Source organism: Eulemur rufifrons, chromosome 8, assembly GCF_041146395.1.
Source record: "Eulemur rufifrons isolate Redbay chromosome 8, OSU_ERuf_1, whole genome shotgun sequence".
Classification (NCBI taxonomy): domain Eukaryota; kingdom Metazoa; phylum Chordata; class Mammalia; order Primates; family Lemuridae; genus Eulemur; species Eulemur rufifrons.
Genome location: NC_090990.1, coordinates 103832537 through 103858260, shown reverse-complemented (window position 1 = coordinate 103858260; position 25724 = coordinate 103832537). Strand labels below are relative to the sequence as shown.

The window sequence follows — 25724 nt, the reverse complement described above, 5'->3', positions numbered from 1 at the left end:
AAAAAAAATTTTTTTGTAGTATGACAGTCAATGTGTTAAATAACTGACTTTCTTTCAAAAGATTTTAAGGTAACATTCCTAACACATACACACCAAGAGCCTTTAATAATTATACCATCAAGTGACCTGAAAATTTGCCTTAGATTTATGACGTGTATCTGTTGGAGAAACTAATTGGGAGGAATGTTAGAGGCAAGCTTTTTTTTTTTTTTTTTTTTGAGGCAGAGTCCTGCTCTGTCACCCTGGCTAGAGTGCCCTGGCATCAGCCTAGCTCACAGCAACCTCAAACTCCTGGGCTCAAGCAATCCTTCTGCCGCAGCCTCTCAAGTAGGTGGGACTACAGGCATGTGCCACCATGCCTGGCTAATTTTTTATATATAATTTTAGTTGTCCAGCTAATTTCTTACTATTTTTTAGTAGAACGGGGTCTCACTCTTCCTCAGGCTGGTTTCGAACTCCTGACCTCAAACAATCCGCCGGCTTCGGCCTCCCAGAGTGCTAGAATTACAGGCGTGAGCCACCGCGCCCAGCCTAGAGGCAAGCTTTGGGAAAGAAAAAAGGAATATATTCCATGTCCAGAGGAGCAGGAACTCCCAACTATCTTGAGTTAATTTCACAGAAAAGAAATTTTTGAATGCCTGACAAATTTGTATCTGCTATGTATCCATAGCTCAGATGCCAATTTAAGAACTGAAATAGAGTTTTTAAAAACTAGAAAGGAAAAAAACTTGTTCATGTGGGAGAAGTATATAGAAAACTAGAATCCTTCAGGCTGTGTTTCCACAGTGCTAGGAAGTAGCCAAAAAGAGGCCTGCGGGGCTATGAAACTCTGGTCTTGAGATACAGACTTTACTCTGGCTGGATTTTGTAAAATTACAATCAGGAGTGTAGTCTGTTGTGAGAAAAACTTGCTTCCAAACATTTATTTATGTAATATAAAGCTCAAACTCTATTTTATAAAACTTTGCTGAATTTTCTAAGTGTCATTCAGAATATAAGTTTGCTTTTCTGTGGTGCTTACTTGCTATCCTCCTATGTGCAAAAAAAGGGAGGAGTGGAGATAAATGCTAATAGTGTTGTATGGTTTTATTTCCATTTGATTTTGGATGAGTAAATTGCTCTATTTCCTTAAGCTTGGGCCTGGTACAGAGCTTTGTGCCTTACAGGTGTTCAGTGTATGTTGACAAAGGGAATAAGAACTACCAGTGTCATAAAGTAAAGAACCAAAGATTCTGGCCACTTTGTCTATCTTCTTCCCTGCTCTCCCACTAAGCCTATTCCCTCTGCCCAGAGACTTTTGGAAAGTGGTTCATTGCTGGGTTTTCTTTTTATGTCAAGATGGCTTTTTCCCCAAAGAAATGGACTATGAGTGGAGAGAGAGAGAGAGGTTGTGGACAGGTTACATTACAGAGGTTATTGCCTTTCAAATTGGGCCCTCATCATTCTGGAGTTGCTTGCTTGCTTGCTTGCTTGCTTGCTTGCTTTGTTATAAATTAGAAGAAGAAACCAGAGGGAAATGTGCCAAGTAAACATTTGAATGACTGTTTAGAATATGGTTTTCTTAATTAGTGATCATGGGGAAAACATGCATTTTTAATTTGGGAAAAAACTTGACAGTGAACATGGTTCTGTTTACCTTGATTAGTGAAGTAATTTGCTGCAGTGTTCCAGAGGTGCAGAATCATTTTGGGCTCAAAATAGACTGAAAACATAACTCCCCAAACCAAATTTAACAAACAGAATTGGCTATTAGAAGTTTATAGGCAAAAATATCAACTTTGAAATTAATCTTGGCTACTGGCCACCTTAGCTAGGTCTTCTCCATGGATCTGAGTATTGAGCACTTCCCAGATGATTGGAGGTCATTCTGGGTTGTTGGAGAAATACAGGGAAATGCAGTGGAGTAGCCTAGGTAAGGGTGAGGATGAAATTGTGGTATCCGCTATCAAATCATCTTGTTCCCATTTGCAATGTTTTTCTGTTTTCTGAGTCCCTTTGGGAACCAGGTGCTAACAATAAGCTGCTATGTATGGCATTTTGGAGCCTTAGCCTAACTATAAAGGAACCAAGTATCATTTTAGATATATTTTGTTTATGTTCTTGGTGTATATGTTCACTTTAATTCCTCCCCTTCCCCACACCCCCTCCACCTTCATTAAGGGGGTAGAGGTTAACTCTGCAGAAGAAATCCAGGCCCAACCACCTCACTCTCTGGGGTAGTTGCTAACTGGGAATAGAGAATATCCATCCAACACTTACTTTGGAGCATACAGAGTCCTCATTTTGGGAGGAACTGTTTAGGAGTTACTCTCTTTTCTGTGGAAGTTATCATTCCCACCAAAAAAAAAAATCTCTGATACAGGCCAAGTCATTTTTGATGATAGGGTCTCGGACATAGAGGAGAGGCTGGGGTAGGGAGGGAAAGAAGGGAAATACATGAAAACAGATGGGTAGGAAAAAGGTATCCATTCTTATTTATGTGGAATAGAACTTTTAGCATCCCAGAGAAGGGAAATAGGATTTGATCTCCATTTATTGCCATGGTGAGAATGGTAGATCAGGATGCCTTGAAGTAGTTAGAAATTAAATTTGGGAATGTGTTAATGGCAATACCATTTTATGATTTTGCATATCTTTCTGGATCAATCATGGAAGTTGGGAAAATGTTGCTTAGATATTCTGGGTTAGAGGATTCCAACTGTCTTATTGGCAAGGTTGGATTATTGAGAATCAAATAACAGATAAGTAGTTCAACTTGGTGCTTGAGGAGAAACTTGGAGCTTAAGATGGTTGTCTACTTCAAAAGAAAGCTGCTTTAGCAATTTTTTTTTTTTTTTTTTTGAGACAGAGTCTCGCTGTGTTGCCCGGGCTAGAGTGCCGTGGTGTCAGCCTAGCTCACAGCAACCTCAAACCCCTGGGCTCAAGCAATCCTCCTGCCTCAGCCTCCCAAGTAGCTGGGACTACAGGCATGCACCACCATGGCCGGCTACTTTATATTAATATATATAATTTTAGCTGTCCAGATCATTTCTTTCTATTTTTAGTAGAGATGGGGTCTCGCTTTTGCTCAGGCTGGTCTCGAACTCCTGACTTCGAGCCATCCTCTCACCTCAGCCTCCCAGAGTGAGGCTGAGGCGTGAGCCACCGTGCCTGGCCACAATATCAGTATTAATATCAGGAATTTTAGACTCTACATTTGCATTTTGGTCTTAAGCCTTTGTCTCCAAAATAGAAAGAAATAAATTTTTTTTTCAAAATTTATTTATTTATTTATTTATTTTGAGACAGGGTCTCGCTCTGTCGCTCAGGCTAGAGTGCAATGGCGCAATCAGAGCTCACTGCAGCTTCAAACTCCTGGGCTCAAGCGATCCTTCTGCCTCAGCCTCCCGAGTAGCTGGGACCATAGGCGCATGCCACCACGCCCAGCTGAAAGAAATAAATTTGAATACTTCTATTTTTGTTCCTAGTTTCAGGGAAATTGGTTATAAATGTATAGATGTGCATTCCCTTCCCATCACTACCTCTGTGGGATCTCTTAATTATAATGCCAGAGTTGAGTTCTCTTAATTGAAATATTGGAGACCTTAGCTTTAGGGGTTTTGTTTATTTTTATTTTTTATATTTAGAGATGGGATCTTGCTATGCTACCAAGTTGGACTCAAACTTCTGGGCTCAGGTGATCCTCCCGCCTCCGCCTCCTAAGTAGCTGGGACTACTCAGCTGGCTGACTTTTAGGTTTTTATGTTTTCAACTCAGTGCCTTAAAGGATGTTATTTTGCTCTGTCAAATAGGCATTTGGTTATTTTTTCACATTGCCTTTCCCCCTTCTTCAGCCTTGTCATTGCATTATTAAAATTGGGTCTGCTCAGTAATGTTAGAAATCTCTGGCATACAAAATGACTTTCTTTCTTTACATTGATGTAAAAGAAATGAATTGACCAGAGGGCTCTCCAGTTGGAGTCAAATTTTGTAGACTAGGGCATTTTTTTTTTATTTCAGCATATTATGGGGGTACAAAAGTTTAGGTTACGTATATTGCCCTTGCCCTCCTCCCCCTCCACCCCGAGTCAGAGCTTCAAGCGTGTTCATCCCCCAGACGGTACACATCGCACTCATTATGAATGTGTACACCCATCCCCTCCCAGACTAGGGCATTTTTTATACCTCTTTGCTAAGTGTATGTTAGGGGATACGTTTGTAAATACTTATGAATTTTCCACCTTTCCCTTTTTTTTTGAGATTCAACTCTAAAGTACCTGGTATAACCTGGAAATATTTTTATTTCATTAAACACATAGAGAGAGTTTCTTTGGATTCAAAGAAAAAGCATGGACTGAGAACGAAAAAGCATTACTTTGGCCCTTCTCTTAGAAATGTGTTTTACCTGGAAGTACAGAAAAACCCGAGGAGTAAGGCTCCAGAGAGAACCAGTACCTGGCTTTTATTTTTGTTTTTTTGGAGAAGAGGTCTTGCTATGTTGCCTAGGGTGGAGTGTAGTAGTTATTCACCGGCACAATCACAGTGTACTGCAGCCTTGAATTCCTGGCCTCAAGTGATCCTCCTGCCTCAGCCTCCCGAGTAGCTGGGACTACAGGCGTGTACTGCACCCTGCTAGTACCTTGCTTTAAAGGGGATTTGTTTAGTATATGTGATGACACCATGTGTGCTGAAAGATTCAGAGCAGTATCAGGGATAGAGACCGAGCTGCCCCTCCACAGGGCAGGCCTCCTTTCCACTCCTGTGGAAGCAGTTTTGACTGGTACTCACAAAATATCTTACACCTCTGAACAGGAAGGAAACCCCAGATAGAGGGCCATTGCAGAAGGAACAGACTCTATACATCTACTTTCCCAGTTTAGAAATAATCATTTTGAAAAATCATGATCATTTTGAAAAAACTTGTGTGGCTCTCTCTTAACATCATAAACCTCCAGAGCTTAGAACATTTGAGGCATGTAGTGAACTCCTCTTCATAGTTTAATATTAAGTGGGAATCAGTTTTTGTCCTAATTTATTGGAGAAGCCTTCCTATTCTCCACTTCTTATGCAGTCCCAGCTCTAGATGGCTAGAAAAGGAGCTTTAGAATGGAATATATGTCACGACCACCTGTATGCACTCTAGGTTCTTATCCATCTCCATTTTATGTAATGAATCTTTCCCTCTTCTGAATTAGTACTCTATTTCCTATGCCAATTTACTTAACAAGAGACCAGGAGCAAGAAGGATGTGAATTGGAATTAAATAACTTTGAGCCTCTGGTGCTGCCCTTTCATTATTTTTATTTTTTTATATTTTAGCCTCTCTAGGATTGGGGGTAGGGTGATATGCGAAGACTCTACAGTAGCAATTGGCTTGTTAATGGCAGGAAATTCCCTATTTCTTCCCCCTCCTGCTTTTGTGACCCCATTGTTTTTACCTCATTGAGTCTTTCCCAAGCACTAGAACTTAGTAGGTCATTTCTAATTTATGAGCTTTGTCTTTTCTCTCTCTACTCCCCTCCCTCCCTACCATATATTTTCTGTTTATCTTGAGGAGTTGTTCTGAGCATTAATCTAGGTCACCTTCTATATCCTGGGCTTCCCAGTTGGTTTCAGGCGTCTGTTCTATCCACAGTAATGGTAGCAACACTCTTTGCTGGCTTTGCCCATGGGCTCTCCTTTTGCCAAGGCAATTTATGTGTGTGTTGGGGGCAGGTCGAGGGGGGAATGTGCCTAGATTGTTCTTACAATGTCTTCAGTTTTTCAGGTTGTCTGACGGCTTTATATACAGTGTGTTTTTAGAAAAACTTAAATATACTTCTCTTCTCTATTTAGGATAAAATAGGGTTTGATTCTGATGAGTAAGTTCGTGTGTGTGTATGAGAATTTGTATGTATATATACTTATACAGATCTATATTACATATACAATTTTTGTACTATCATTTAAAATAAAGATGTTTCTTAATAAAATGTCAAAGTCTTACCATTGCAGGGTGTCACTGAATTTTTTTTTTTATCTCCTGGGTAAAAATTTTATCTACTCTCTGATTACAGATAAACCTCAAGAACATTTCCCTACCTCATTGAGCAAACTGGAGGTAGAGGGTAACTCATTCACACCCTCTGCCTTTTCCTTATCTAGCTACCCACCCCTCAGTCTGGTATTCTTTTTTTTTTTTTTTCTTTTGAGACAGAGTCTCACTCTGTTGCCCCAGCTAGAGTCTCCTGGCGTCAGCCTAGCTCACAGCAACCTCAAACTCCTGGGCTCAAGTGATCTTCCTGCTTCAGCCTCCCAAGTAGCTGGGACTACAGGCATGCGCCACCATGCCCAGCTAATTTTTTCTATATATTTTTAACTTTTTTTTTTTTTTTTTAGACAGAGTCTCACTCTGTTTCCCGGGCTAGAGTGCCCTGGTGTCAGCCTAGCTCACAGCAACCTCAAACTCCAGGGCTCAGGTGATCCTTCTGCCTCAGCCTTCCGAGTAGCTGGGACTACAGGCATGCGCCACCATGCCCAGCTAAATTTTTTGTATATATTTTAGTTGTCTGGCTAATTTCTTTCTATTTTTAGTAGAGATGGGGCCTTGCTCTTGCTCAGGCTGGTCTCAAACTCCTGAGCTCAAACGATCCGCCCGCCTTGGCCTCCCAGAGTGCTAGGATTACAGGCATGAGCCACCGCGCCTGGCCTCCAGTCTGGTATTCTTGATAGGCAGAGTAAGTTGAGGTAAGAATTGAAGTGAGAATGGAGAGAGCTTTTTGACTGGCCTATTAAATGTACATTTTCCTTCCTTCTCTTTTATACCCCACCCCCTTCCCTAAAAGCAAACAACCAAAAGATGAGAACAGTACCTGAAAAAAATGATTCTGTGCTTTGTGTGGGAGTAAAGCCAATGCTGAGATATAGGGGGAGAAAACATCAGGCTCAGGGAGACTTGGAAAGAGTGGCTTCTCAGCTATTCTTGGTTAATAGAGTGCTTGCTGCTATCTCACTCTAAATTCAGCACACATTTATTAAGAAAATACCAGGAGCAGTCTAGTAGTAGCACAATCCCCAGTGAGAGCCAGTGTTGAATGGACTGATTGGCTAGCTAGGTGGGTGTCCCCATCTAGTATATAGTGTTCTCAAAAGAAGCTCCATTGGTAATAAGGATGCCTTTCTTTAAAAGAAAAAAAAAAAGGAGGATGATACCAAGGCCAAACACATAAAAGCATCTGTGTTCGACAACTAGAAGCTCAAGGCAAGCTCTCCAAGTCAATATTTAGGAAATTAGACAACTGCCATGTACTAGGCTACATGTATTTTGGTAAATACATACAGTCAGCAAATACTGTGCATATATCAATTACAAATTATTTCTGACAGGTACCTCATAAATATATATACGGTCTTGGCTGTGCTGAGAGAAGAAGAGCAGGAACTTGAGCCTTGAGAAGCAAAGAACTAAAAGGCCTATTGAATTAAAGTCCTGGTGAGAGACATTAGGAAGATGGGAAGGTTGGAGGGAACTAGAGAGAGAGGAATCTAGAGTTCTCTGATGGGTGATATTCTTAAATGATGGGAAAAATCATGAACTAAGGCAACTTTCTTAAGATTTTCTTTTGCTGTAAAAGAGAGCCCTCTACTTCAAGGAGATCAACAGTAGAATATATAGGAGAAGAATGAAGTGACTGACTAGCAAACCTAGTGATACCTACACCTATGTAGGGTTTGTGCAAGATGTCTGATAGCTAACAGAGTATAAGTTAAAACTGTAGAGGACCTCTGGGCAAAAGTGTGAGGCTGCACTCTGCTCCTATAACCAGTCCTAAAGTTTAAGGAATTTATTACTGTAAAGGAAAGTGATGTTTGGGAGAGGTCCAATTTTTTTTAGAGACAGGGCTGCATTGCCCAGGATGGAGTGCAGTGGCACAATCATAGCTCATTGTAGTCTTGAACTCCTGGGCTCAAGCAATCCTCCTGCCTCAGCCTCCTGAGTAGCTGGGACTACAGGCATCTCCACCATGCCTGGCTAATTTTTCTTACATTTTGCAGACACAAGGTCTTGCTATGTTGCCCAGGATGGTCTTGAACTCCTGACCTCAAGTGATCCTCCCTCCTCGACCTCCCAAAGTGCTGGGATTACAGGCCTGAGCCACTAGCCTAGCTACGATGCCCAGCCTCAGTATTATAAATAATAACAATAGCTATCATGCTTTAAGCTTTTGCTACATGTCTAGCAATGAGATAGGCACTTTACATGCACACATACATACCTGTCTTGCAAGGTGGGTATCATTCTCATTATATAATTGCAAAAACAGGATTGACTTTGCCTAGTCACGCACTTGTAAAAATTGTTCTCCATTCTAAAAACTACAGTTTCGGCCGGGCGCGGTGGCTCACGCCTGTAATCCTAGCACTCTGGGAGGCCGAGGTGGGCGGATCGTTTGAGCTCAGGAGTTCGAGACCAGCCTGAGCAAGAGCGAGACCCCATCTCTACCAAAAATAGAAAGAAATTATATGGACAGCTAAAAATATATATAGAAAAAATTAGCCGGGCATGGTGGTGCATGCCTGTAGTCCCAGCTACTCGGGAGGCTGAGACAGGAGGATCGCTTGAGCTCGGGAGTTTGAGGTTGCTGTGAGCTAGGCTGATGCCACGGCACTCACTCTAGCCTGGGCAACAGAGTGAGACTCTGTCTCAAAAAAAAAAAACAAAAAAAAAACTACAGTTTCTACACTGAGTTAATTAATTAGTGTTCTTTCCTCTGGAATTTGCCCTTTTGTCAGAAGGGCAAACTCCCTTCACTTGGCCTTGGGTAGTTTAATTCGTCTCATTGCATTTAAGAAACTGCGAAGGCCGGGCGCGGTGGCTCACGCCTGTAATCCTAGCACTCTGGGAGGCCGAGGCAGGCAGATTGTTTGAGCTCAGGAGTTCGAGACCAGCCTGAGCAAGAGCGAAACCCCGTCTCTACTAAAAATAGAAAGAAATTATATGGACAACTAAAAATATATAGAGAAAAAATTAGCCGGGCATGGTGGTGCATGCCTGTAGTCCCAGCTACTCGGGAGGCTGAGGCAGGAGGATTGCTTGAGCCCAGGAGTTTGAGGTTGCTGTGAGCGAGGCTGATGCCATGGCACTCTATCCAGGGCAACAGAGCGAGACTCTGTCTCCAAAAAAAAAAAAAAAAAGAAAGAAACTGGGAAGAAGACTGGGCATGGTGGCTCTTATCCATAATCCTAACGCTTTGGGAGGCAGAGGCTGCAGGAGGATTGCTTGAGGCTGGGATTTAAGACCAGCGTGAACAACATAGAGAGAGCAAGACCCTGTCTCTACAAAAAATTTTTAAAAATTAAGCGGGCATGGTGGCATGTACCTGTAGTCCCAGCTTCTTGGAAGGCTGAGGCAGGAGGGTCGCTCGAGCCTGGGACTTTGATGTTGCAGTGAGCTATGATGATGCCACTGCACTCTAGCCCAGGCGACAGCAAGACCCTGTCTCAAAAAAAAAAAAAAAAAAAAGTCACTGTTCCTGTCAAGGTAATCTTCCCCTCCAGGTTCTAGTAACCACTACCTCCCTTTGTCTTTTCAGGCCTAAGGCAGCTATTAGCCTCCAGTTACTAACCTATCCCTTGCCCATACCTTTTAAAAATAGCCCTTCAGTGGCTGGTCCCAGTGCAGTGGTGTTTACAACTAATTGATCACAATCAGTTACAGATTCCTTTGTTCCTTCTCCACTCCCATTGCTACACTTAACTAGCATTTAATAAAATAAAATAAAATAGCCCTTCATTATTTGAGCACTCTCTCCTGTTGGGACCCTGTCCAATATACCTGGTAAATGTAGGTGATTAGATTCATAGGCTTCATGTTTTATCCATGTACTTGAACCTTACTCTCATACATATAACTTTAAATTCTTATGAATCATATTCTGAAGGGTCAACTGCTGTATTCAGAAGCAGAGAGAGTGACTCATACCTGTGTGGTTCCCAAGCATGGGATGATGGTGGCATCAAGGAGACATAAATCTGAGAAATAATAATAGCTCAGGCCTCTGTGACTTAGGCCCCAAAGAACCCAAGATGCTGAACAGCTTTTCAAGCTCTGTGACTGCAGAACCTTCTGTGTTTCAGGTCCCCAAAGCCTAACACAAGCTGATGGACTCTGCCTGCTGGGGCCCTGGTTTCTCCATAACCTCCCAGGATGCCTCTGAGAAATCAGCTTAGAAATCCCTGAGGATGATGACTATATCCTTCTGTTGGCACTTTCTGGTTTTTCTAAAGATAAAGTTTTAGCTAATATTCTGATTTTTTTAAAAAGACTATCTGCAGATTCCTTTTCTTTTTAAATTATTCCCACCTGCCAGGAGTACTTTTTTTTTTTCTTTCTTTTTTTTTTGAGACAGGGTCTTACTCTATCACCCAGGCAAGAGTGTAGTGGCTTCATTATAACTCACTGCAACCTCAAACTCCTGAGCTCAAGCAGTCCTTCTCCTGCCTCAGCCTCCTGAGTAGATGGGACTACAGGCATGCACCACCATGCCTGGCTAGTTTTTCTATTTTATTGTAGAGACAGGGTCTTGCTTGTGCTCAGGCTGGTCTAGAACTCCTGGCCTCAAGCAATCCTCCCTCCTTGGCCTTCCAAAGTACTGGAATTACAGGTGTGAGCCACCGTGTCTGGCCAGATTCATTAATTGAGTTCATGTTTATTCCTCTATTGACAGTCATAACAATTTCTTAGAATTCATCCCCTTAATTTATTATTCACTACTCACTGCCAGGAAGAGGTATTTCTTGAGTATGAATTAATGAACTGCGTACTTGGTAGTAGTCTATTTTGGGCAAATAGCCGTCCCACAAAGCATTTAATTTAAGCCCATATATTTATATGGTGCTTTACAAATACCTGTTGGCATATGTTCTTTCCATTCCTTACAGAAGAAACTGAAGCTCCAAGAGGTTAATTGAACTTGCCAAGGTCACATACAAAACACGTGCTAGAGTCCAAGGGCTGCTGCTCTTACTACAACATAGCTCTCCACTACCTCTGAGAGTCCAGTTTAGACACTCTCCACTAGAGAAGTCACCATACTCTTATAAATACTAATAAACGAACATCCTTTACAATAAAACTACAACTAGGACTTTGACCTCTAAATTGCCTGTCTGCAAAGAATTAAAGATTAAATTTCTATTGTCAAGTACTTGTCTTTTGGATCTATATTTAAACCTGAGGATCATTTACCCCTTTTGCTTGTGACCATCTTCAGGGCAAGGACTGTATTTGTGAGATTTGTCCTTCAGAGGACTGTGAAGGGATGAAATCTTGAAATTTTTCTGTCCTTGCTTTAACATCGTGGTTTGAAGAAAATAATGAAGCGACTGAAAAGACTCTCCACTCCTTCCTCGCTCTCCTCTACTATCTAGGAAACTAGCACTGGCCCCAAAGCATCTTGGTTTAAGTAAGTCCCAATGAGGGAAAAACTGAGGCCTAAAGGACCATTCCAAGCCGGTGAAACAAGCTCCGAATGCAAAGAGGTTAGACTCTAGAGGTCAACCAAATTTGGCCAAAAAAGCTTAACTGAGGTGAAAGGAATGTTCAGACGGTATTTTACAAGCTTGAGAGTAATCTACAAATGAAGGTTGTAAGGGTGCAAATGGAAATGGGTTGCCAGAGTAAAGCACGTGACAAAGTTAATAATAGCCTAAGTGTTGAGTATGGAAGAATCACTATCTCACAAGGTACCATGCTTTCTCCTTCAGAAAGCGTTTTAACGTTACTTGAGTCTCTCAACCCCATTTTTCAGATGAGGAAACGGAGGCTTAGAACAGAGTTTTGAACTAGGAACAATCTCAGGGTTCTCACCAATTTCCCGCCGATTAGCTGCAGGGTTTGGCCCGACCCCTAGGCGGAGTCAGTGGGAGAATGGCCTGGGGCTCGAACTGGGCGGATACTCCCGCCACGCGCCAGCAAAAAAACCTGACTTGTAAATCCGCACAAGAGGCCAACGCCTGCGCAAGGCCTTAAAGCGTCCTTAGAGCGAGGGTGGCGGGCGGGGCAGGTGGGCCCGTCTGCTCCTCCCATTGGTTCCCGGGATAACGGACAAGCATCTACAGCCAGCCCTAGCCCGAGTATGGGAGCATAGGCCACACGCTAGCAGATACCCCGTGCGGGGCTCGAGTGCGGCTGGGAGGTGCCTCCAGGGAAGGCTGCGCATGCGTGTGATGAAATACGCGCTCTCGACACCTCCTCTAGCTATCTGAAGGGGAATTGCTCCTTGCCTCCAATAGGGCTGAATCCTTTGCAGGTTTTTTGCAGCCTACCTCTCAAGCGACCAAATTCTTCCAACCAAATCCTCCTTAGGACAAGATTTCCTGATGTGAAACTTCAATCATTACGCTGCAGCTTCATTTTATTTCTCAAAAAATTCCCTCCCCCACCCTCCATCCCGTAGAATGGGCCATAAAAAAAAAAAAATCCCTCTTATCTTAATCCAGAAACGAGCTCTGAGTGCCTTCCCCAACCCCACCTAAACTCTACCGTAGGTCTCCTGGGCCCTGGCTCATCTCGACACCATTTCTTCGCTTGCCTCCTTCAGGAAACCTTTCCTGATTAACCCCGGTGGGACTGCAGCCGCCCCAATTACTCGGGAGAGAGCGCTAGGCCAAGGAGGCAGATTCAGGGGCAAAAGCGCCCAGAGCTAGAGAGCCGACCGATTCCCGCCCCTCCCCCTCCCCTACCGCGAGTGAAGTCAGGCAGCGGCTCGGGGACACAGCTGTATTGGGAAGCAGAGGCTCCTACACAGTAGGAGGAGGCACGTCCCAGTCCCAAGAGGCCCGAGAACTCTACACAACGCGCGCGTGGCCCCAGCCCCGTCCGTCCGCCATGCGGCCCGCCTGGGGCCCAGTCCGTGGAGGAAGCCCGGAGGGGCGAGTTAAGGCAGCTTGGCTGGAAAGGAGGGGGGAGTGGGAGTCTGCCAGTTCCCCCCGAAATGCTGGCTCACTGGGGGGATGAGCTTCTGACCTCCCACTCCTCTCTCTCGAGGGCAGGGGGAAAGACAGTCGACAGTCAATAAATAAACCCGAGGCTAGAAGGGACCTCGGGAGACTCTCAGAGTCCAGGAAGACTGGAGGTGCGGTACAAGAGAGGGGGAAGGGATGTGTCCTTGAAGAAGCGTCCATGCTTACGGCCTTTGAGGACATGGGCCTCAGGGGCCCCACTGAGGCCGTGGGGGCAGCTCCCTTTAAAGGTTAAAATGGCTGCCGTTAGGGACAGCCGGATGGGAAGAGGGCCCGACAAGAGGAGGCTTCGGGGACAACTGGGGTTTCTCGATGTCCACCCTCTTCAGGGCGCGGCCCCGGTACCCCTCAGGGCGGCCCAGGTATAAGAGGTGCCTCCCGGGGCCACCGGAGTACCTAGAGGGGCCTCCTGAGGGGACTCGAGTGAGCAGGGCAGGGGGCGCACGGTGCGAGGAGAAGGGCAACCTCCGGCTCCCTCCGACCCCTAGCCGGGGAGCGGGCGCGGAGAGCGCAGGCCGGGTGGTGGGAGGCGGGCACTTCCCCTCCGGGGGCACGTCCAGCCTCAGGGGAGGGGCGCATTCCCGGGGAAGGGGGCTGGAACCCGCAAAGAGGGTGGGCGTGGGGGCAGGCTCAGGCGGCAGCGCCCGGGAGGTAAAAGGGGCCGGGGGCTCCGCCCCCTTCCTGGGCGGCTGGGGGCCGTGCAGGTAGCGCAGCAGTTCCTCAAGGGTGGTGACTTCCACCGCCTGCCCGGGACAGCCGGGCGGCGGCGGCCTCACCAGCACGCGCGGCGCAGGGCCCCCAGCTGCGTTCCCGCCCCGCGCGCGGCCCAGGCCCTCCTTGGCGTTGTTCCCGTTCTGGTTCCACTCCCAGGGACCCCCGGCGACGCGGAGGTGCTTGACTGGCAGCTCTGGCGTGGACTCCGGGGTGGGCAGGCAGGCCAGCTCCGGCGGGGGTACGCCCTCCGAAGGAGGCAGGAAGGTAGTGTAGAGCTGTGGCGTCAGGGCCGCGTCTCCGTCTTTGGACGGCGGCGGGGGCTCTGGGCCCCCACCGTGTAGCCGGGCCAAACTGCGAAGGGAGAGAGGGCGCGGGAGCCCCGGAGTCTCGATGTCCTTGCCCCGGCGTCGGTGGGCACGGCGACAAGCACAGGAGACCAGGAGGCCAGAGACTGAGGCGCCCAGGGCGAAGGCTGCGGCCACACAGGCCAGGAGGAGTGGCATGGGCACAGAGCGGGAGGCCGAGGCTGGGGGGAAGTCCCGCACGCCTGAGGAGGAGGAGGGAGGCTCAGCCAGGGGCAGGCCGTGCGTGGGATGGTGCTGGGCCTGGAGGGTGCAGCAGTTTCCGAGGTCTAACGTGGACTCTCCTGCTGCTATTTGGCTTCATTCCCAAAGCGTCGACCTTTCTCAGGATTCACCTCCCCTGACCCATCAACACACAGCCCATCGCACTACCGCTCACACACAGGCTAGAGCTTGGGCCTGGGGAGTCCCCATCCCAGTTCTGGACCCTGTAGCCATGCCAAGAGCAAATGCCAAACTGTCAGTGCAGAAGGGGTGGGGCTGGGATCCCAGCTCTGGGGAGGGAGGGCTCCAATAGGCGTTAGTGAGCACCAAACACCAAACACTGTGAGGCCCTTAGAATTCTCCAAGAATCAGCAGCCCAACACTCACTCCTGTCCCTCCCAGGTAGCCCCCTTACCCTGAGTATGAGCTCCAAGAGTGGAAGACTGGGGCCAGGGGTGGGCATCACTGGGGGGACTGGGGGTCCCAGGGGAAGGGCCAGGACCCAGAAGCACTGGTAACAGAGACCAGGTCAGAGCCAGTGAGGTTCCTTATCTGCAGCCCGACACCCATCCGGGGGTCCTTCCTCCCTCCTTTGGAACCCAAGAGTCCAGAACTCCAGCCTCTACTTTCCTCTGGGCATGGAGAAGGGCTCACCATGCAGGACATTCTTTCATTTATTTGTTCAAAAATTATTATTATTATTTTTTTTTTGAGACAGAGTCTCACTTTGTTGCCCAGGCTAGAGTGAGTGCCGTGGCGTCAGCTTAGCTCACAGCAACCTCAGACTCCTGGGCTTAAGTGATCCTACTGCCTCAGCCTCCCGAGTAGCTGGGACTACAGGCATGCGCCACTATGCCCGGCTAATTTTTTCTATATAGATTTTTAGTTGTCCATATAATTTCTTTCTATTTTTAGTAGAGACGGGGTCTCGCTCTTGCTCAGGCTGGTCTCGAACTCCTGACCTTGAGCGATCCACCCGCCTCGGCCTCCCAGAGTGCTAGGATTACAGGCGTGAGCCACCACGCCCGGCCCAAAAATTATTTTTTAAGTACCCTACTGTGTGCCATGCACTGGGCTATATGCTGAGTATTTGGAGGATGTTGGCTGTTTTCTGAGACTTAGGGTGTTCAGGGTGCTAGTCTGCTGCTGCCACAGGGCACAGACTTGGGTGTGTGGGGTGAGCAAGGGAAGGTGAAGTTGGGACAAGAGAACTCACCGTAGGCGGAATCCCCAGGGCCAGACTGACTCCCAGTAGCTCCATCTATGAAGGGAGAGAAAGAGTGAAGCTTCAGGGGGAAGCTTCATGAAGAACCGATGGGGGTGGCTGTGCCACAGAAGGAGAAGAAGACAAAGCCCACATCTGGGATGGTGTCTGTGGCCGTCATGGCCACGTGCAACCTGGCTGCGGCTGCATGCAGCCACCCCTTCACTTTACCTTGGCAGTCACCATGGTCCGTGGATTCCTGCTTCCCAGCCCGATCCACATCAGTCCTAGAAAGGAAAGGAAGGGGCTCGGTGCAGTTCGACACTTTGTCCCCATCTCCCACCCTGGCCCTCAGTTTTCTCTCTTAGTGGTGAGGAATTTTATCCTCAGGAGATCTAGGAGCCTCTCACTTACCCACCAGGTCCCCTGATATCCACACAGCCTCTGGAGCTATGCCATCCACAGTATGGGTCCTGAGAAGCCAAACAGCTCCTAGGGAAAACTGAGTCATGTGAGACTGGGACCCCCTCCACTCGTCACATTCCATTCTGCTGCCTCTTCTGCTCTCACCCTGGCTTACAGGAGGCTCCCAGCCCGATATTTCTATCCCATCCACCCTAATCTCTACTCCAGACTCTGGTTGCTGCCCACCTTCAACCATCCCCTACATTTCCCTGCCATCTCCAAGAGCTGTATTTCTGTGCTCCTGCTGGCCCAGGCAGGGCCTGGCCTCAGGCCCCTCTCACCTCTGACAGGCCCCATGCCGGCCACACTGGCTGAGAGGGAGGTAGACGATACAACCAGAAAAAGCCACAAAGAGCCTGTGACCCTCAGTGTCCAGCTCCAGCCCTATGATCCGTCGTGCTGTTTGTGCTGCCCGTTTCCCACTGCACCTAGGGTGAGGCCATAAGGAATCAGAGATGGAGCAGGCGAGGCTACTATTTTCCTAGTGACTTGAAGAACAGAAAGTGGGAAGATGCACAAGAATCTGAGCACAACCCATGCACCACCAGGCCCTACCACACTGTCCAAGTCTTCTCACCAAGCCTTTCTCTACCCCAGAACTCCTGCCCCGCAAAGCCAGTGTTGGAGTTTCCAACCCATTCCCACATCCCCATCTGCCACCTTCCATCTCATCCCTGCTCTGCAGGGGGCCTGCCCTCCAAGGGCCTCACCGCGAGGGGCTGTAGGCATCAATCTCTTCCAGTAGGATGGGCTCAGGTTCCCCAGATCGCCCACCTGGGGGCAGCACCTTCAGCACTGTCCCATCATCGGAGCCAAGGAACATGACTGTACTGTTACTGTGAGGACCAGCCATGCCATCCACAGCTACCTGGGTCAGTAGGGCCCTGAAAGAATAGGCCCCAGGTCAGGGTAACCTGCCTAGCAGAAGCCTGAACATTTCAAGGAGAGCTCAGGTGTCCTGGTGCCCACACCTGCACCCTTCCCCCACACCCAAGGGCTCCCTTCTTAACTCTCTCCTTTCTACTCTCATGGTTCTTCCTCCCACCCATGTGATTTATCTTGTGAGGCTGGAGACAGAGGAGAGTGGCTGAGGGCAGGAGGGTGGAGGTTAGTGGTTTTTTTTAGCTCATACCTGCTCGTGAGAGTGAGGAGAGGCTGATGGGTGGCAGGTGGCACAGCAGGGTCCAGCAGTGGGTGAGCCTTGATGAAGGTCAGGACGTCATCAGGGAGGTCTCGAGAAGATGAGAACAAGGCAGCTCCACCTACTCCTGCACAGGACCCTGGCCTGGTGGGCATGGGAAGGGGCTGCCTTAGGGCAGGGATCCTGGGCTTAGTTCAGCTCTATGCCCCCCCACCCTCCCGCCCCCACCACTGCTCCCAAACATGACTGGTAAGGCTGGCCCACCCACACACATACACTCAGGCCACTGCTTCGCTTCCCTGTTGCAGCCCTTCAGTCCCACTGCCGACCCACTACAGCTCCCTCCCAGGCCTTGGACATCTTACCCCCTGATCACAATCCCATCTTGGGAACAGACACTGCTTGCTTCCGCCCCCACAAAAGCTGCCCCCATCCTGGGTACCTGGGTGAGGGGACCCTGTCCTCAGACACAGGGGTCCAGGCCCCATCCAGACTCCTCTGCTCCTTGAACTTGCCCTCAAATCCACGCTCGATGTCATCCAAGTAGAAGGCACAGACTGCAGAGCCAGGGATGCTGGGGGAGCCAAAAAATGTGGGATAGATGTTGTAAGGAACCACACAACTCCCAGGTAAGAAGAGTTGGCTATCCTTCGTGCACCACGTTAGGAGGTAGACTCCAGTGGCTGCCATGCTAGGAGAAAGGAGGGTGGGCAGGACAGCAATCTGGCTTTGCTTGGAGCTTTCCTTTCACTGTCCCCATCAGTGGGCTTTTAGAGTTTGGATGCTTGTGGGGGAGGGCACAGATCAGGTCACACTAGTCAGCTGACCAACCTATTCATCTGGTACCAACCTATTAGTCTGCGTGGTGAAGACCCCAAAGAGAGCAGAGCGGCCATGCAGGTTCACAGGCCCAGTCAAGGCCTGTAAGACGTCAAAATAGAAGGTAGAGTCCCCAGGGACAGAGCAGTTAAGCCGCAGCTTCAGGAAGGATGTCCAGTGGCGGTCCAAGGCCCGAGGTGAGCCACCCATGTCACGTTTGCATACTCGGGCCACGCGGGAGAACTGCACCTGGGGGAAGAGAGTGGGGAAGGGAATAGTGAAAAAGAGCCACGGGGCCAGCTAGGCGAAAGCAATGTGGCGAGAGACGAATGTGAGGGTCACAGCAAAGGAAGGGCATGGTGTGGGAGGTCAACTGGGTCAAGGACGAGGGACACAGCAGGATGTGGGGGCAGAGCACTGGGGCTATTCCAAGTTGGGGGGATTGTGTTGTGAAGATTAGGGTCAGGAGCTCTCCTCCAACTCAGACAGGCTCTTCGGGATCCAGCAGAACCCTCCAGCTACCCACCCCTGGTGCCCACGTCCTTACCCTCCCCAGCCGGGCATCCTCCACAGAGACCTCTCGGAAGAAGAAGTAGACATGGTCTCCATGCTCCAAGGCATGGACAAAGTGTGGCTCTAAGGTGGGAGTGACAGGAAAGGGTATGGAAGAGTATCTATACCTGCTCAGAAACTCCTGGCTCCCCACCGCCTCTCCCCACGGCACCCACACACACTACCACACCATCTGCCTGCTCCCCACCACAGTCCTTCCTCTGCACCTCCTCCCCAAGAACAGTCTCCCTCCCCCAGACCTTCCCTGACCTCGGAGCCACTTGGAGTCGTACTTGGCAGAGCGGAGTGGGGGCTGAGGCCCAAGGCTTCGGTAAACTACAGCATCACTGGCCTGGAAATCTGCAGCCGTGGCTGAATACAGGCTGCCCTCTGGAGGGATCGGAAGGGTGGGGTCAGAGGAGGAGGGCTCAGGCATGTGTATCTGCCTCTTCTTGGGCCTCCCACGCCCCTACTTAGGCCTGGTCCTGGCCCCTACATCAACCCTCCGCTCGGGGGCATTGGGAAAAGACCAAGTTGGGAGAGCAGCTAAGGTGGGAGCTCCCTCCAGCCACATGCCTGCTTCTCACATGCCCATGCACACCTGCAAAGATGGCGACGTTGGACTGGGTGGCGTCAAAGGGGCATCGAGCCTGCCCGCTCAGCTCCTCACCCTCCTGCTGCAGCGAAGTTATCTGGGGGCAGAGGGAGCAGGTTCCTGGAACCTCAGGGTCTTGGGAGTCTGACTCCATAGCCCACTCCCTCATGTCCCCTTGCCTCCTTCCCCAATCCCTTCTAGATCCCTGCATTCTGGGCACTCCCATTCCCTGACCCCAGTTCCTGCTCCCTTCCCATCAAACTGATTGCCCACCATTCGTTCTCCCCCCAACTCCCATCCTGACCCCTGCCCTCTCCTTTGTACCCCGTAACTGCGGCACACAGGGCTGAATGAGTTCGTTCCACAGGCAAGGAGCGTCTGGGAGTCCCAGGGAACAAGAACACGGATGTAGTTGTAACACTCGTCCTAGAGAACCCAAAGTTCTGGGTCAGTGACAGGGTCCTTGGGACTGGGACTAGGGGGTAACAGGAAGGAAGGCTGCTCTCTTGAGCCAGTCAGAGCAATGTGGGATAAAGTCCCAAGTAAGCTATTTGCTAGCCCTGCGGCCTTGGCTAAGTCCTGTGGCTTCTCTGAGCCTTACTTTTCTCTTTTTTGAAGCATGTAAAGGAAACTAAAAATTATCAATTCTCTTTCCTTTCCATTTTCCTCTGTGGCCTAGGATGGGAAAAATGGGAAGGAAATCGGGCATGGCAGAGGACCACTCGGACAGAGCCTGGAGGCAGGGTAATCCTCCTTCCCTCCAAATTCTCATTCCACTCCTCACCGTCAGCTTTCCCCGTACAGCACAGTTCTCCACATCTTGGCTCCTCCATGTTAGATACTGAAGGGAGAGGGAGAAGAAATCATGGGGCAACCTGGATCCCTCCTCACTATGGCTCCTTTTGAATCCTTCTTCCCACCCACTTGACCCCCATTAGATCTTTTCCAGCCTTATCTCCATGCCTGCACCTCCTCCCACCCAGCCCCTCACCTTGTTGGGCACCAGCCCCTCTCCTTCTTCTTGGGCTTGAAGATCGAAGGAGAAAACGTGATCCCTGAGGAGGTAGGTAAGGAGGAGTCAGAGCCAAGCCGAGACACCCCACCTGAGCTCCCATGGTCAGCCGTTCCAGCACAAACAGTGCAGACCTCCTGTCCCCTACCCTCCCCCCTTATTCCATGCCTTGGCATTTGTGCTCTGGGTCCAAGCATGTCCATGTCCCATGGCTTGTGCACCTGCATGTGTCCCCTGCAAGATGCTGCAGTGGCCATGCAGGTCCCATGTCTGCCCAGGAGCATGCATGTCTGCCCCACAACTGTGCCACGGTCAGTTTACCGGGCAGCCACTAGCAAGGTCCGGTTCAAGGTCAGGAATCTCTGAAAGTCCAGCCCAAGTTCTGCAGCCACAGCATCATCCTCCAGGCCCCGGAACCAGGATAATGGGGAAGTACCTAGAGGACACAGACAGGGCCGGCTAGGTTACCACACATTTCCCCCCAGAAGAAACCCAGCCATGGGCAGAGTGGATAAGTGATGTTAGAGGTACCTAAAAGCTATTAATAAAGTAACATTGAGTACTTAATCTGTGCCAAGCACAGTGTTAGCACTTCAGATGCGTTGTCTCATTTTAACACATTAACCTTATGAGTAATGTACTAACATGGGCTCCATTTTGCAGATGAGGAGCCTGAGGCTCAAAGCCATTAAGGAATTTGCATAAATTTATTTGGCTTGGAAATGGCAGGCACCAGGATTCAGATCCAGGGCCCTCTGCCTCCAGAGCTGAGCCTAGTCCCTTCTTGGAACTGCCTTAGGGCCAGCAATTTCCTTCCAGCCTACCTTGTGCACTGTCCCCTCTGGAGCGTTTGCTCATTCCATTATCCCCAGCCCTCTCTGCATCCTCCCTTCATGGCTCTGCACAGGCCACCTCAGCCCTTCAACCTTTCTGCCTCCTCTGACCAACTCCAGCTTCCACCTGGCCTGATCATGGCAACTACAATCATCGGTGGCCAGAGGGAGCCCAGCGTTCAGGGATAGGCAACTTAACATTCATAATGTGCTCAGAACTACTTCTGGCACGTACAGGTGTTCACTACTCTTATCTATCCCTCAACAATTACTCCCACTAACCCAATTTTAAAGTTCGTCCATCTTTAAAATTACTCTAAACCCTACGTATGTAATAGGAACTGCAAATAAATTTTTCTTCTCAGGAAAAGTGGGTTTGTGGTTTCTATCATGGTAGGACCTAGGCTTACTGGTGGTACAAGTGGTAGAGAGGGAGGTAAGAGGTGTTGGGAACCACTGGACTAGTCCCAGCCTTCATTTTTTTCTTTTTTTTTTTTTGAGACAGAGTCTCACTCTGTTGTCCAGGCTAGAGTGCCGTGGCATCAGCCTAGCTCACAGCAACCTCAAACTCCTGGACTTAAGTGATCCTACTGCCTCAGCCTCCCGAGTAGCTGAGACTACAGGCATGCGCCACCATGCCCAGCTAATTTTTTCTATATATATTTTTAGTTGTCCATAGAATTTCTTTCTATTTTTAGTAGAGACGGGGTCCCCCTCTTGTTCGGGCTGATCTTGAACTCCTGACCTCGAGCAATCCTCCCGCCTCGGCCTCCCAGAGTGCTAGGATTACAGGCCTGAGACACCGCGCCTGGCCCCAACCTTCATTTTGTAGCTAAGAATAATAGAAAACATATAAAAAGCATTTACTTTGGGCCAGGCAGTATTGTCAGCACTTTACATGTATTATCTCATTTAATCCCTAAATCACTCTATAAGATAGAATACTTGCTTTTTTTTTTTTTTTTTTTTTTTGGTCTCACTATGTTGCCCAGGCTGGAGTGCAGTGGCTATACACAGGTGTGATTATAGTGCACTGCAGCCTCTGATTCCTGGGCTCAAGCGATCCTCCTGCCTCGGCCTCCTGAGTAGCTGGGACTACAGGAGAGTTCCAGCCCAATTGGCTTAGAATACTATTATTATTATTTTAGAATACTATTATTATCATTTTTTAGGAGACAGAGTCTTGCTCTTTTGCCCTGGCTAGAGTGCCGTGGCATCAGCCTAGCTCACAGCAACCTCAAACTCCTGGGCTTAAGCAATCCTTCTGCCTCAGCCTCCCAAGTAGTGGGGACTACAGGCATGCACCACCATGCCCAGCTAATTTTTTCTATATATTTTTAGTTGTCCAGATAATTTCTTTCCATTTTATTTAGTAGAGACGGGGTCTCGCTCTTGCTCAGGCTGGTCTCGAACTCCTGACCTCGAGCGATCCTCCCGCCTTGGCCTCCCAGAGTGCTAGGATTACAGGTGTGAGCCACCTTACCCGGCCTAGAATACTATTATTATCTGCATTTTGCAGATAAGAAGACCCAGGCAAAGAGAGGTTAAATAACCAAACCAAGATCACACAGCTAGTGAGCAGCTAAGCAGGGATTCAAACCTGTTAAGGTTTGGTCTGGCTGAGAATCTGTGTTCCTTTTTTTTGGATATGAAGTCTCGCTTTGTCCACTCTGTCACTCAGGCTGGAATGCAATGATGCTAATGTATCTCACGGCAACCTTGACCTCCCAGGCTCAATGGATCCTCCCACCTCAGCCTCCCCAGTAGTTGGGACTACAGGCATGTAACACCACACCTGGCTAATTTTTAAATTTTTTTTTTTTTAATTTTTTTTTTTTTTTTTTTTTTTTGAGACAGAGTCTCACTCTGTTGCCCAGGCTAGAGTGAGTGCCGTGGCGTCAGCCTAGCTCACAGCAACCTCAAACTCCTGAGCTCAGGTGATCCTCCTGTCTCAGCCTCCCGAGTAGTTGGGACTACAGGCATGCGCCACCATGCCCGGCTAATTTTTTCTATATATATTTTTTAGCTGTCCATATAATTTCTTTCTATTTTTAGTAGAGATGAGGTCTCGCTCTTGCTCAGGCTGGTCTCGAACTCCTGAGCTCAAACGATCCGCCCACCTCGGCCTCCCAGAGTGCTAGGATTACAGGCGTGAGCCACAGCGCCCAGCCTTAAAGTTTTTGTAGAAATTGTGTCTCACTATGTTTCCCAGGCTGGTCTTGAACTCCTGCCTCAATCAATCCTCCAGACTTGGCCTCCCAAAGTGCTGGGATTACAGGCATAAGCCACCACACCTGGCCAAGTCCATGTTCTTAAACACCAAATGCTGTCTCTAAGTGAAGAAACCAGGCCAGGATGAGAAACAACTGACCAGAGGTGTCAGCTCACTTTGCCCTCCTTTGTTGGTCAGGCTCTTAGCTTCCTTGAAGCTGAGAGCCTTCCTGCACCTTGCCTCACACACACGGGGTCTCGGTCTCTAATTGCCCACAGAGGGTGGGAAGGTAGGTTCTGGGGCACTCACCTTGCAGGTCAGAGCTCAACAGAGGGAGGGGGTCCTGGGGAAAGGCAGCCCAGGTATGGGGAAGTGAGAGCAGCAGCAACAGTAGCAGCAAGGGCATGAAGTAGGGGGCACGGGGCATCCTGTGCGGGGCAGCTCAGGCCCCAGGGGGTGACCCCTCACCCATATGCTGGCCCTGAAAGAGGAGACACAGAAAAGTGGGGGAGGGGCCAAGCTCCCTCCACCCCTGATGCAGGCAGGCTCCTCTCCCAGTCTATCCCCAGAAGACCCTGTGGGGTAGGGGAAAGAACCCTCTCTCTGGCACTGCCCCTGTCCCAGCCAGCTGTCATTGTCACTCAAGGCTCTTCCCTCTCCAACTGGCCCAAACCGGCTGGAGTGAGGCCTGTGACCCCAGGTAAGGACAAGACATACCCGCTCCCCCTCCCAGCCTTCTCACTCAGCCTTTCTTCCTCTCTCCTGACTGGGTCTGGGACACTCAGTAGGTGACACCTCCTGCCCCCCTCTTGCGAACCCCTTCTCAGCTATAATTAGACACTGAAGCCTTAAAATTATAAATAGTGACTCCTTGGCACTGGGAGGAGGAGGAAGAGGGCACCACGTCTGCCTCCCCCTCCCTTGCAGACCCCCACAGCGCCCTGAGAGCAATGCAGGCACTGTGCCCAGGCAGGGGCAGCTGTGTGGCTGCCACTGTCCTCTCTAGCATTGAGGAAGACAGAGTGGGGGGAGGCAACCTAGGGGTCACTGTCCTGGTCTAAGCTCATGCTTCAGGGGCCCTTCCTGCTGCTAGGGAAGAAGCTGAGTAGGGACGGGGGGAGGGGGGGCAACTATCTTAGCCAAAAATGAATCTGCATCAAAGCCAGATCAGAGGCTAAATTTAGCTCTGGCTGCAGCTGTTTCCCCCGACCCACTGTGCCCCCTCCCAGCCTCTCCAGCCCCCTGCTGCCTCCCTGGCTCCTATGAACCCGTGTATGTACTTAAACGGGGGAAGAGCAGACCCACCCCCTATGAGGAACCAGGGACAGAAGGGACTGATGAGGTGAAAGGGCTGCACGTGTCCCTCTTTCCCTTCCTTCCCTCATCAGGTTGCCTCTGAAATTGAAATATAAATAATTCAATGACAGGCAGGCAATTGTAACCTAGAGTCCAGGAAAAGATGGATATGATGGAAGGGATGGTGACACAGGCCTCCTTCCCAGCCATCAGCCTCCCCCAGCCAGCTGACCCTAGCTGGGACCCACAGTGGGAGGTGCACACCAGTTTCTTGCTTTCTCCTAAGATTGAAGTGAGGGGCTGGCTAGGCTCCAGAAATCAGGTCAGGAAGATGAGAATCCTTTCTTTTATGAACAGATAACCACCCTTCACCAATCCTTAGCTGCCCATCTCACCATGTCCCCTAAAAGAGAGACCTTGGGCTTCCAAGCCCAGTCCCCTTCCACCTCCGCAGTAATCTCACTCTTGGAGCCAGGACCCAAGTGTCCCCTCACCCTCAATCCAGCATCACCAGTGGGGAAGCTGACGTCAGGTGGGGTCCCAAGAGAGCTGGAGGAGAGGAAGGGGTAGGAACATCTAATGATGACCCCCTTCCCCAGAGGCAGAGTAGTCAGCTAGCTAACGACCCTCTGGCGTTGAAAGGCTGGGCCTTCCTCCCTCCTCCCACTCCGTGTTTCCGGATGCTGACGCTCCCAGGGGAAGAGAAAGGGACAGGGCTCATCTTCTATCCTCCCCAACCTGCCCCACCCCCCAACCAAGTTGCCCTGAGCAACTGATGTCTTCACCCGGGAAACAACTTTGGTCTCTGTCAAGTGGGGAGAGTAGCCAGACCCTCTTCCTGCTCCCTGGCCATGCCTGCTTCCATCCCCTGTCCTCAGGAGCTGCTGCCCTTTCCTTACCTGGGGAGGTGACTCCTGTGGGGGTTTGAGAGGGATAGGAGACCTCTGACCTGACAGAAGACGGGCTAAAAGGAAGGAAGAGACTGAGTTACACCTCCCTTACCACATCTCTTAAGAAAATTCAGAAAACGTCTGTTAAGGTTAGGGTAGGGGAGATGATGCTCTGGAAGTAGGGGGACGAGTGACATTTAGTTCAGTTACAAAGGTCCTGGTGGCTTCATGCCCAGAGATGTGAGGGCAGGAGATGGGGATAACCCCTGGCCAGAAACTCCTGGAAATGCAGGGCCAGCCTTGGCAAAAGGGGTCACTGGGAGAGTTTGCGGGGCATGAAGACCACTCCCATGTTAAAACCCTCAGAATCCAACAGCCTTCCTAGTAAAAGCACCCTAGCTAGGGACAATAGAAGCTAATTTGCATCTCATTTACATGCTCTTC

The 25724-nt window shown here is 49.3% G+C and overlaps 1 protein-coding gene across 3 annotated transcripts; it reads right to left on the bottom strand.

The window, feature by feature from the left end:
• Window positions 1-13130: 13130 nt before the first annotated feature.
• Window positions 13131-23521, bottom strand: SEMA6C (semaphorin 6C). 3 transcript variants are annotated; one of them, XM_069478813.1, is made up of 18 exons: window positions 23404-23521; window positions 20371-20485; window positions 20029-20092; window positions 19822-19878; window positions 19362-19463; window positions 19044-19134; window positions 18713-18832; window positions 18438-18526; window positions 17922-18139; window positions 17514-17645; window positions 17063-17215; window positions 16641-16814; window positions 16212-16358; window positions 15880-15957; window positions 15697-15752; window positions 15478-15522; window positions 14677-14772; window positions 13131-14242 (listed from the first exon to the last, which is right to left on the bottom strand). In XM_069478813.1, the coding sequence occupies exons 1-18, from the start codon at window positions 23519-23521 to the stop codon at window positions 13206-13208; spliced, it is 2892 nt and encodes a 963-aa protein (XP_069334914.1). In that variant the 3' UTR covers window positions 13131-13205. The 3 variants fall into 3 exon arrangements, with proteins under 3 accessions (XP_069334914.1, XP_069334915.1, XP_069334916.1); XM_069478814.1 differs by lacking the exon at window positions 14677-14772; XM_069478815.1 differs by lacking the exon at window positions 18713-18832.
• Between the last annotated feature and the right edge of the window lie 2203 nt (window positions 23522-25724).

Excerpts from the sequence above, each read along its gene's own strand:
- SEMA6C (XM_069478813.1), bottom strand. The coding sequence starts at position 23,521 with ATGCCCCGTGCCCCCTACTTCATGCCCTTGCTGCTACTGTTGCTGCTG. Across the intron at positions 18,140-18,437 it reads AGGATGCCCGGCTGGGGAGG|GTGCAGTTCTCCCGCGTGGC; the intron begins GTAAGGACGTGG and ends CTCTTCCCCCAG. Across the intron at positions 17,216-17,513 it reads GACAGGGTCCCCTCACCCAG|GCCAGGGTCCTGTGCAGGAG; the intron begins GTACCCAGGATG and ends CATGCCCACCAG.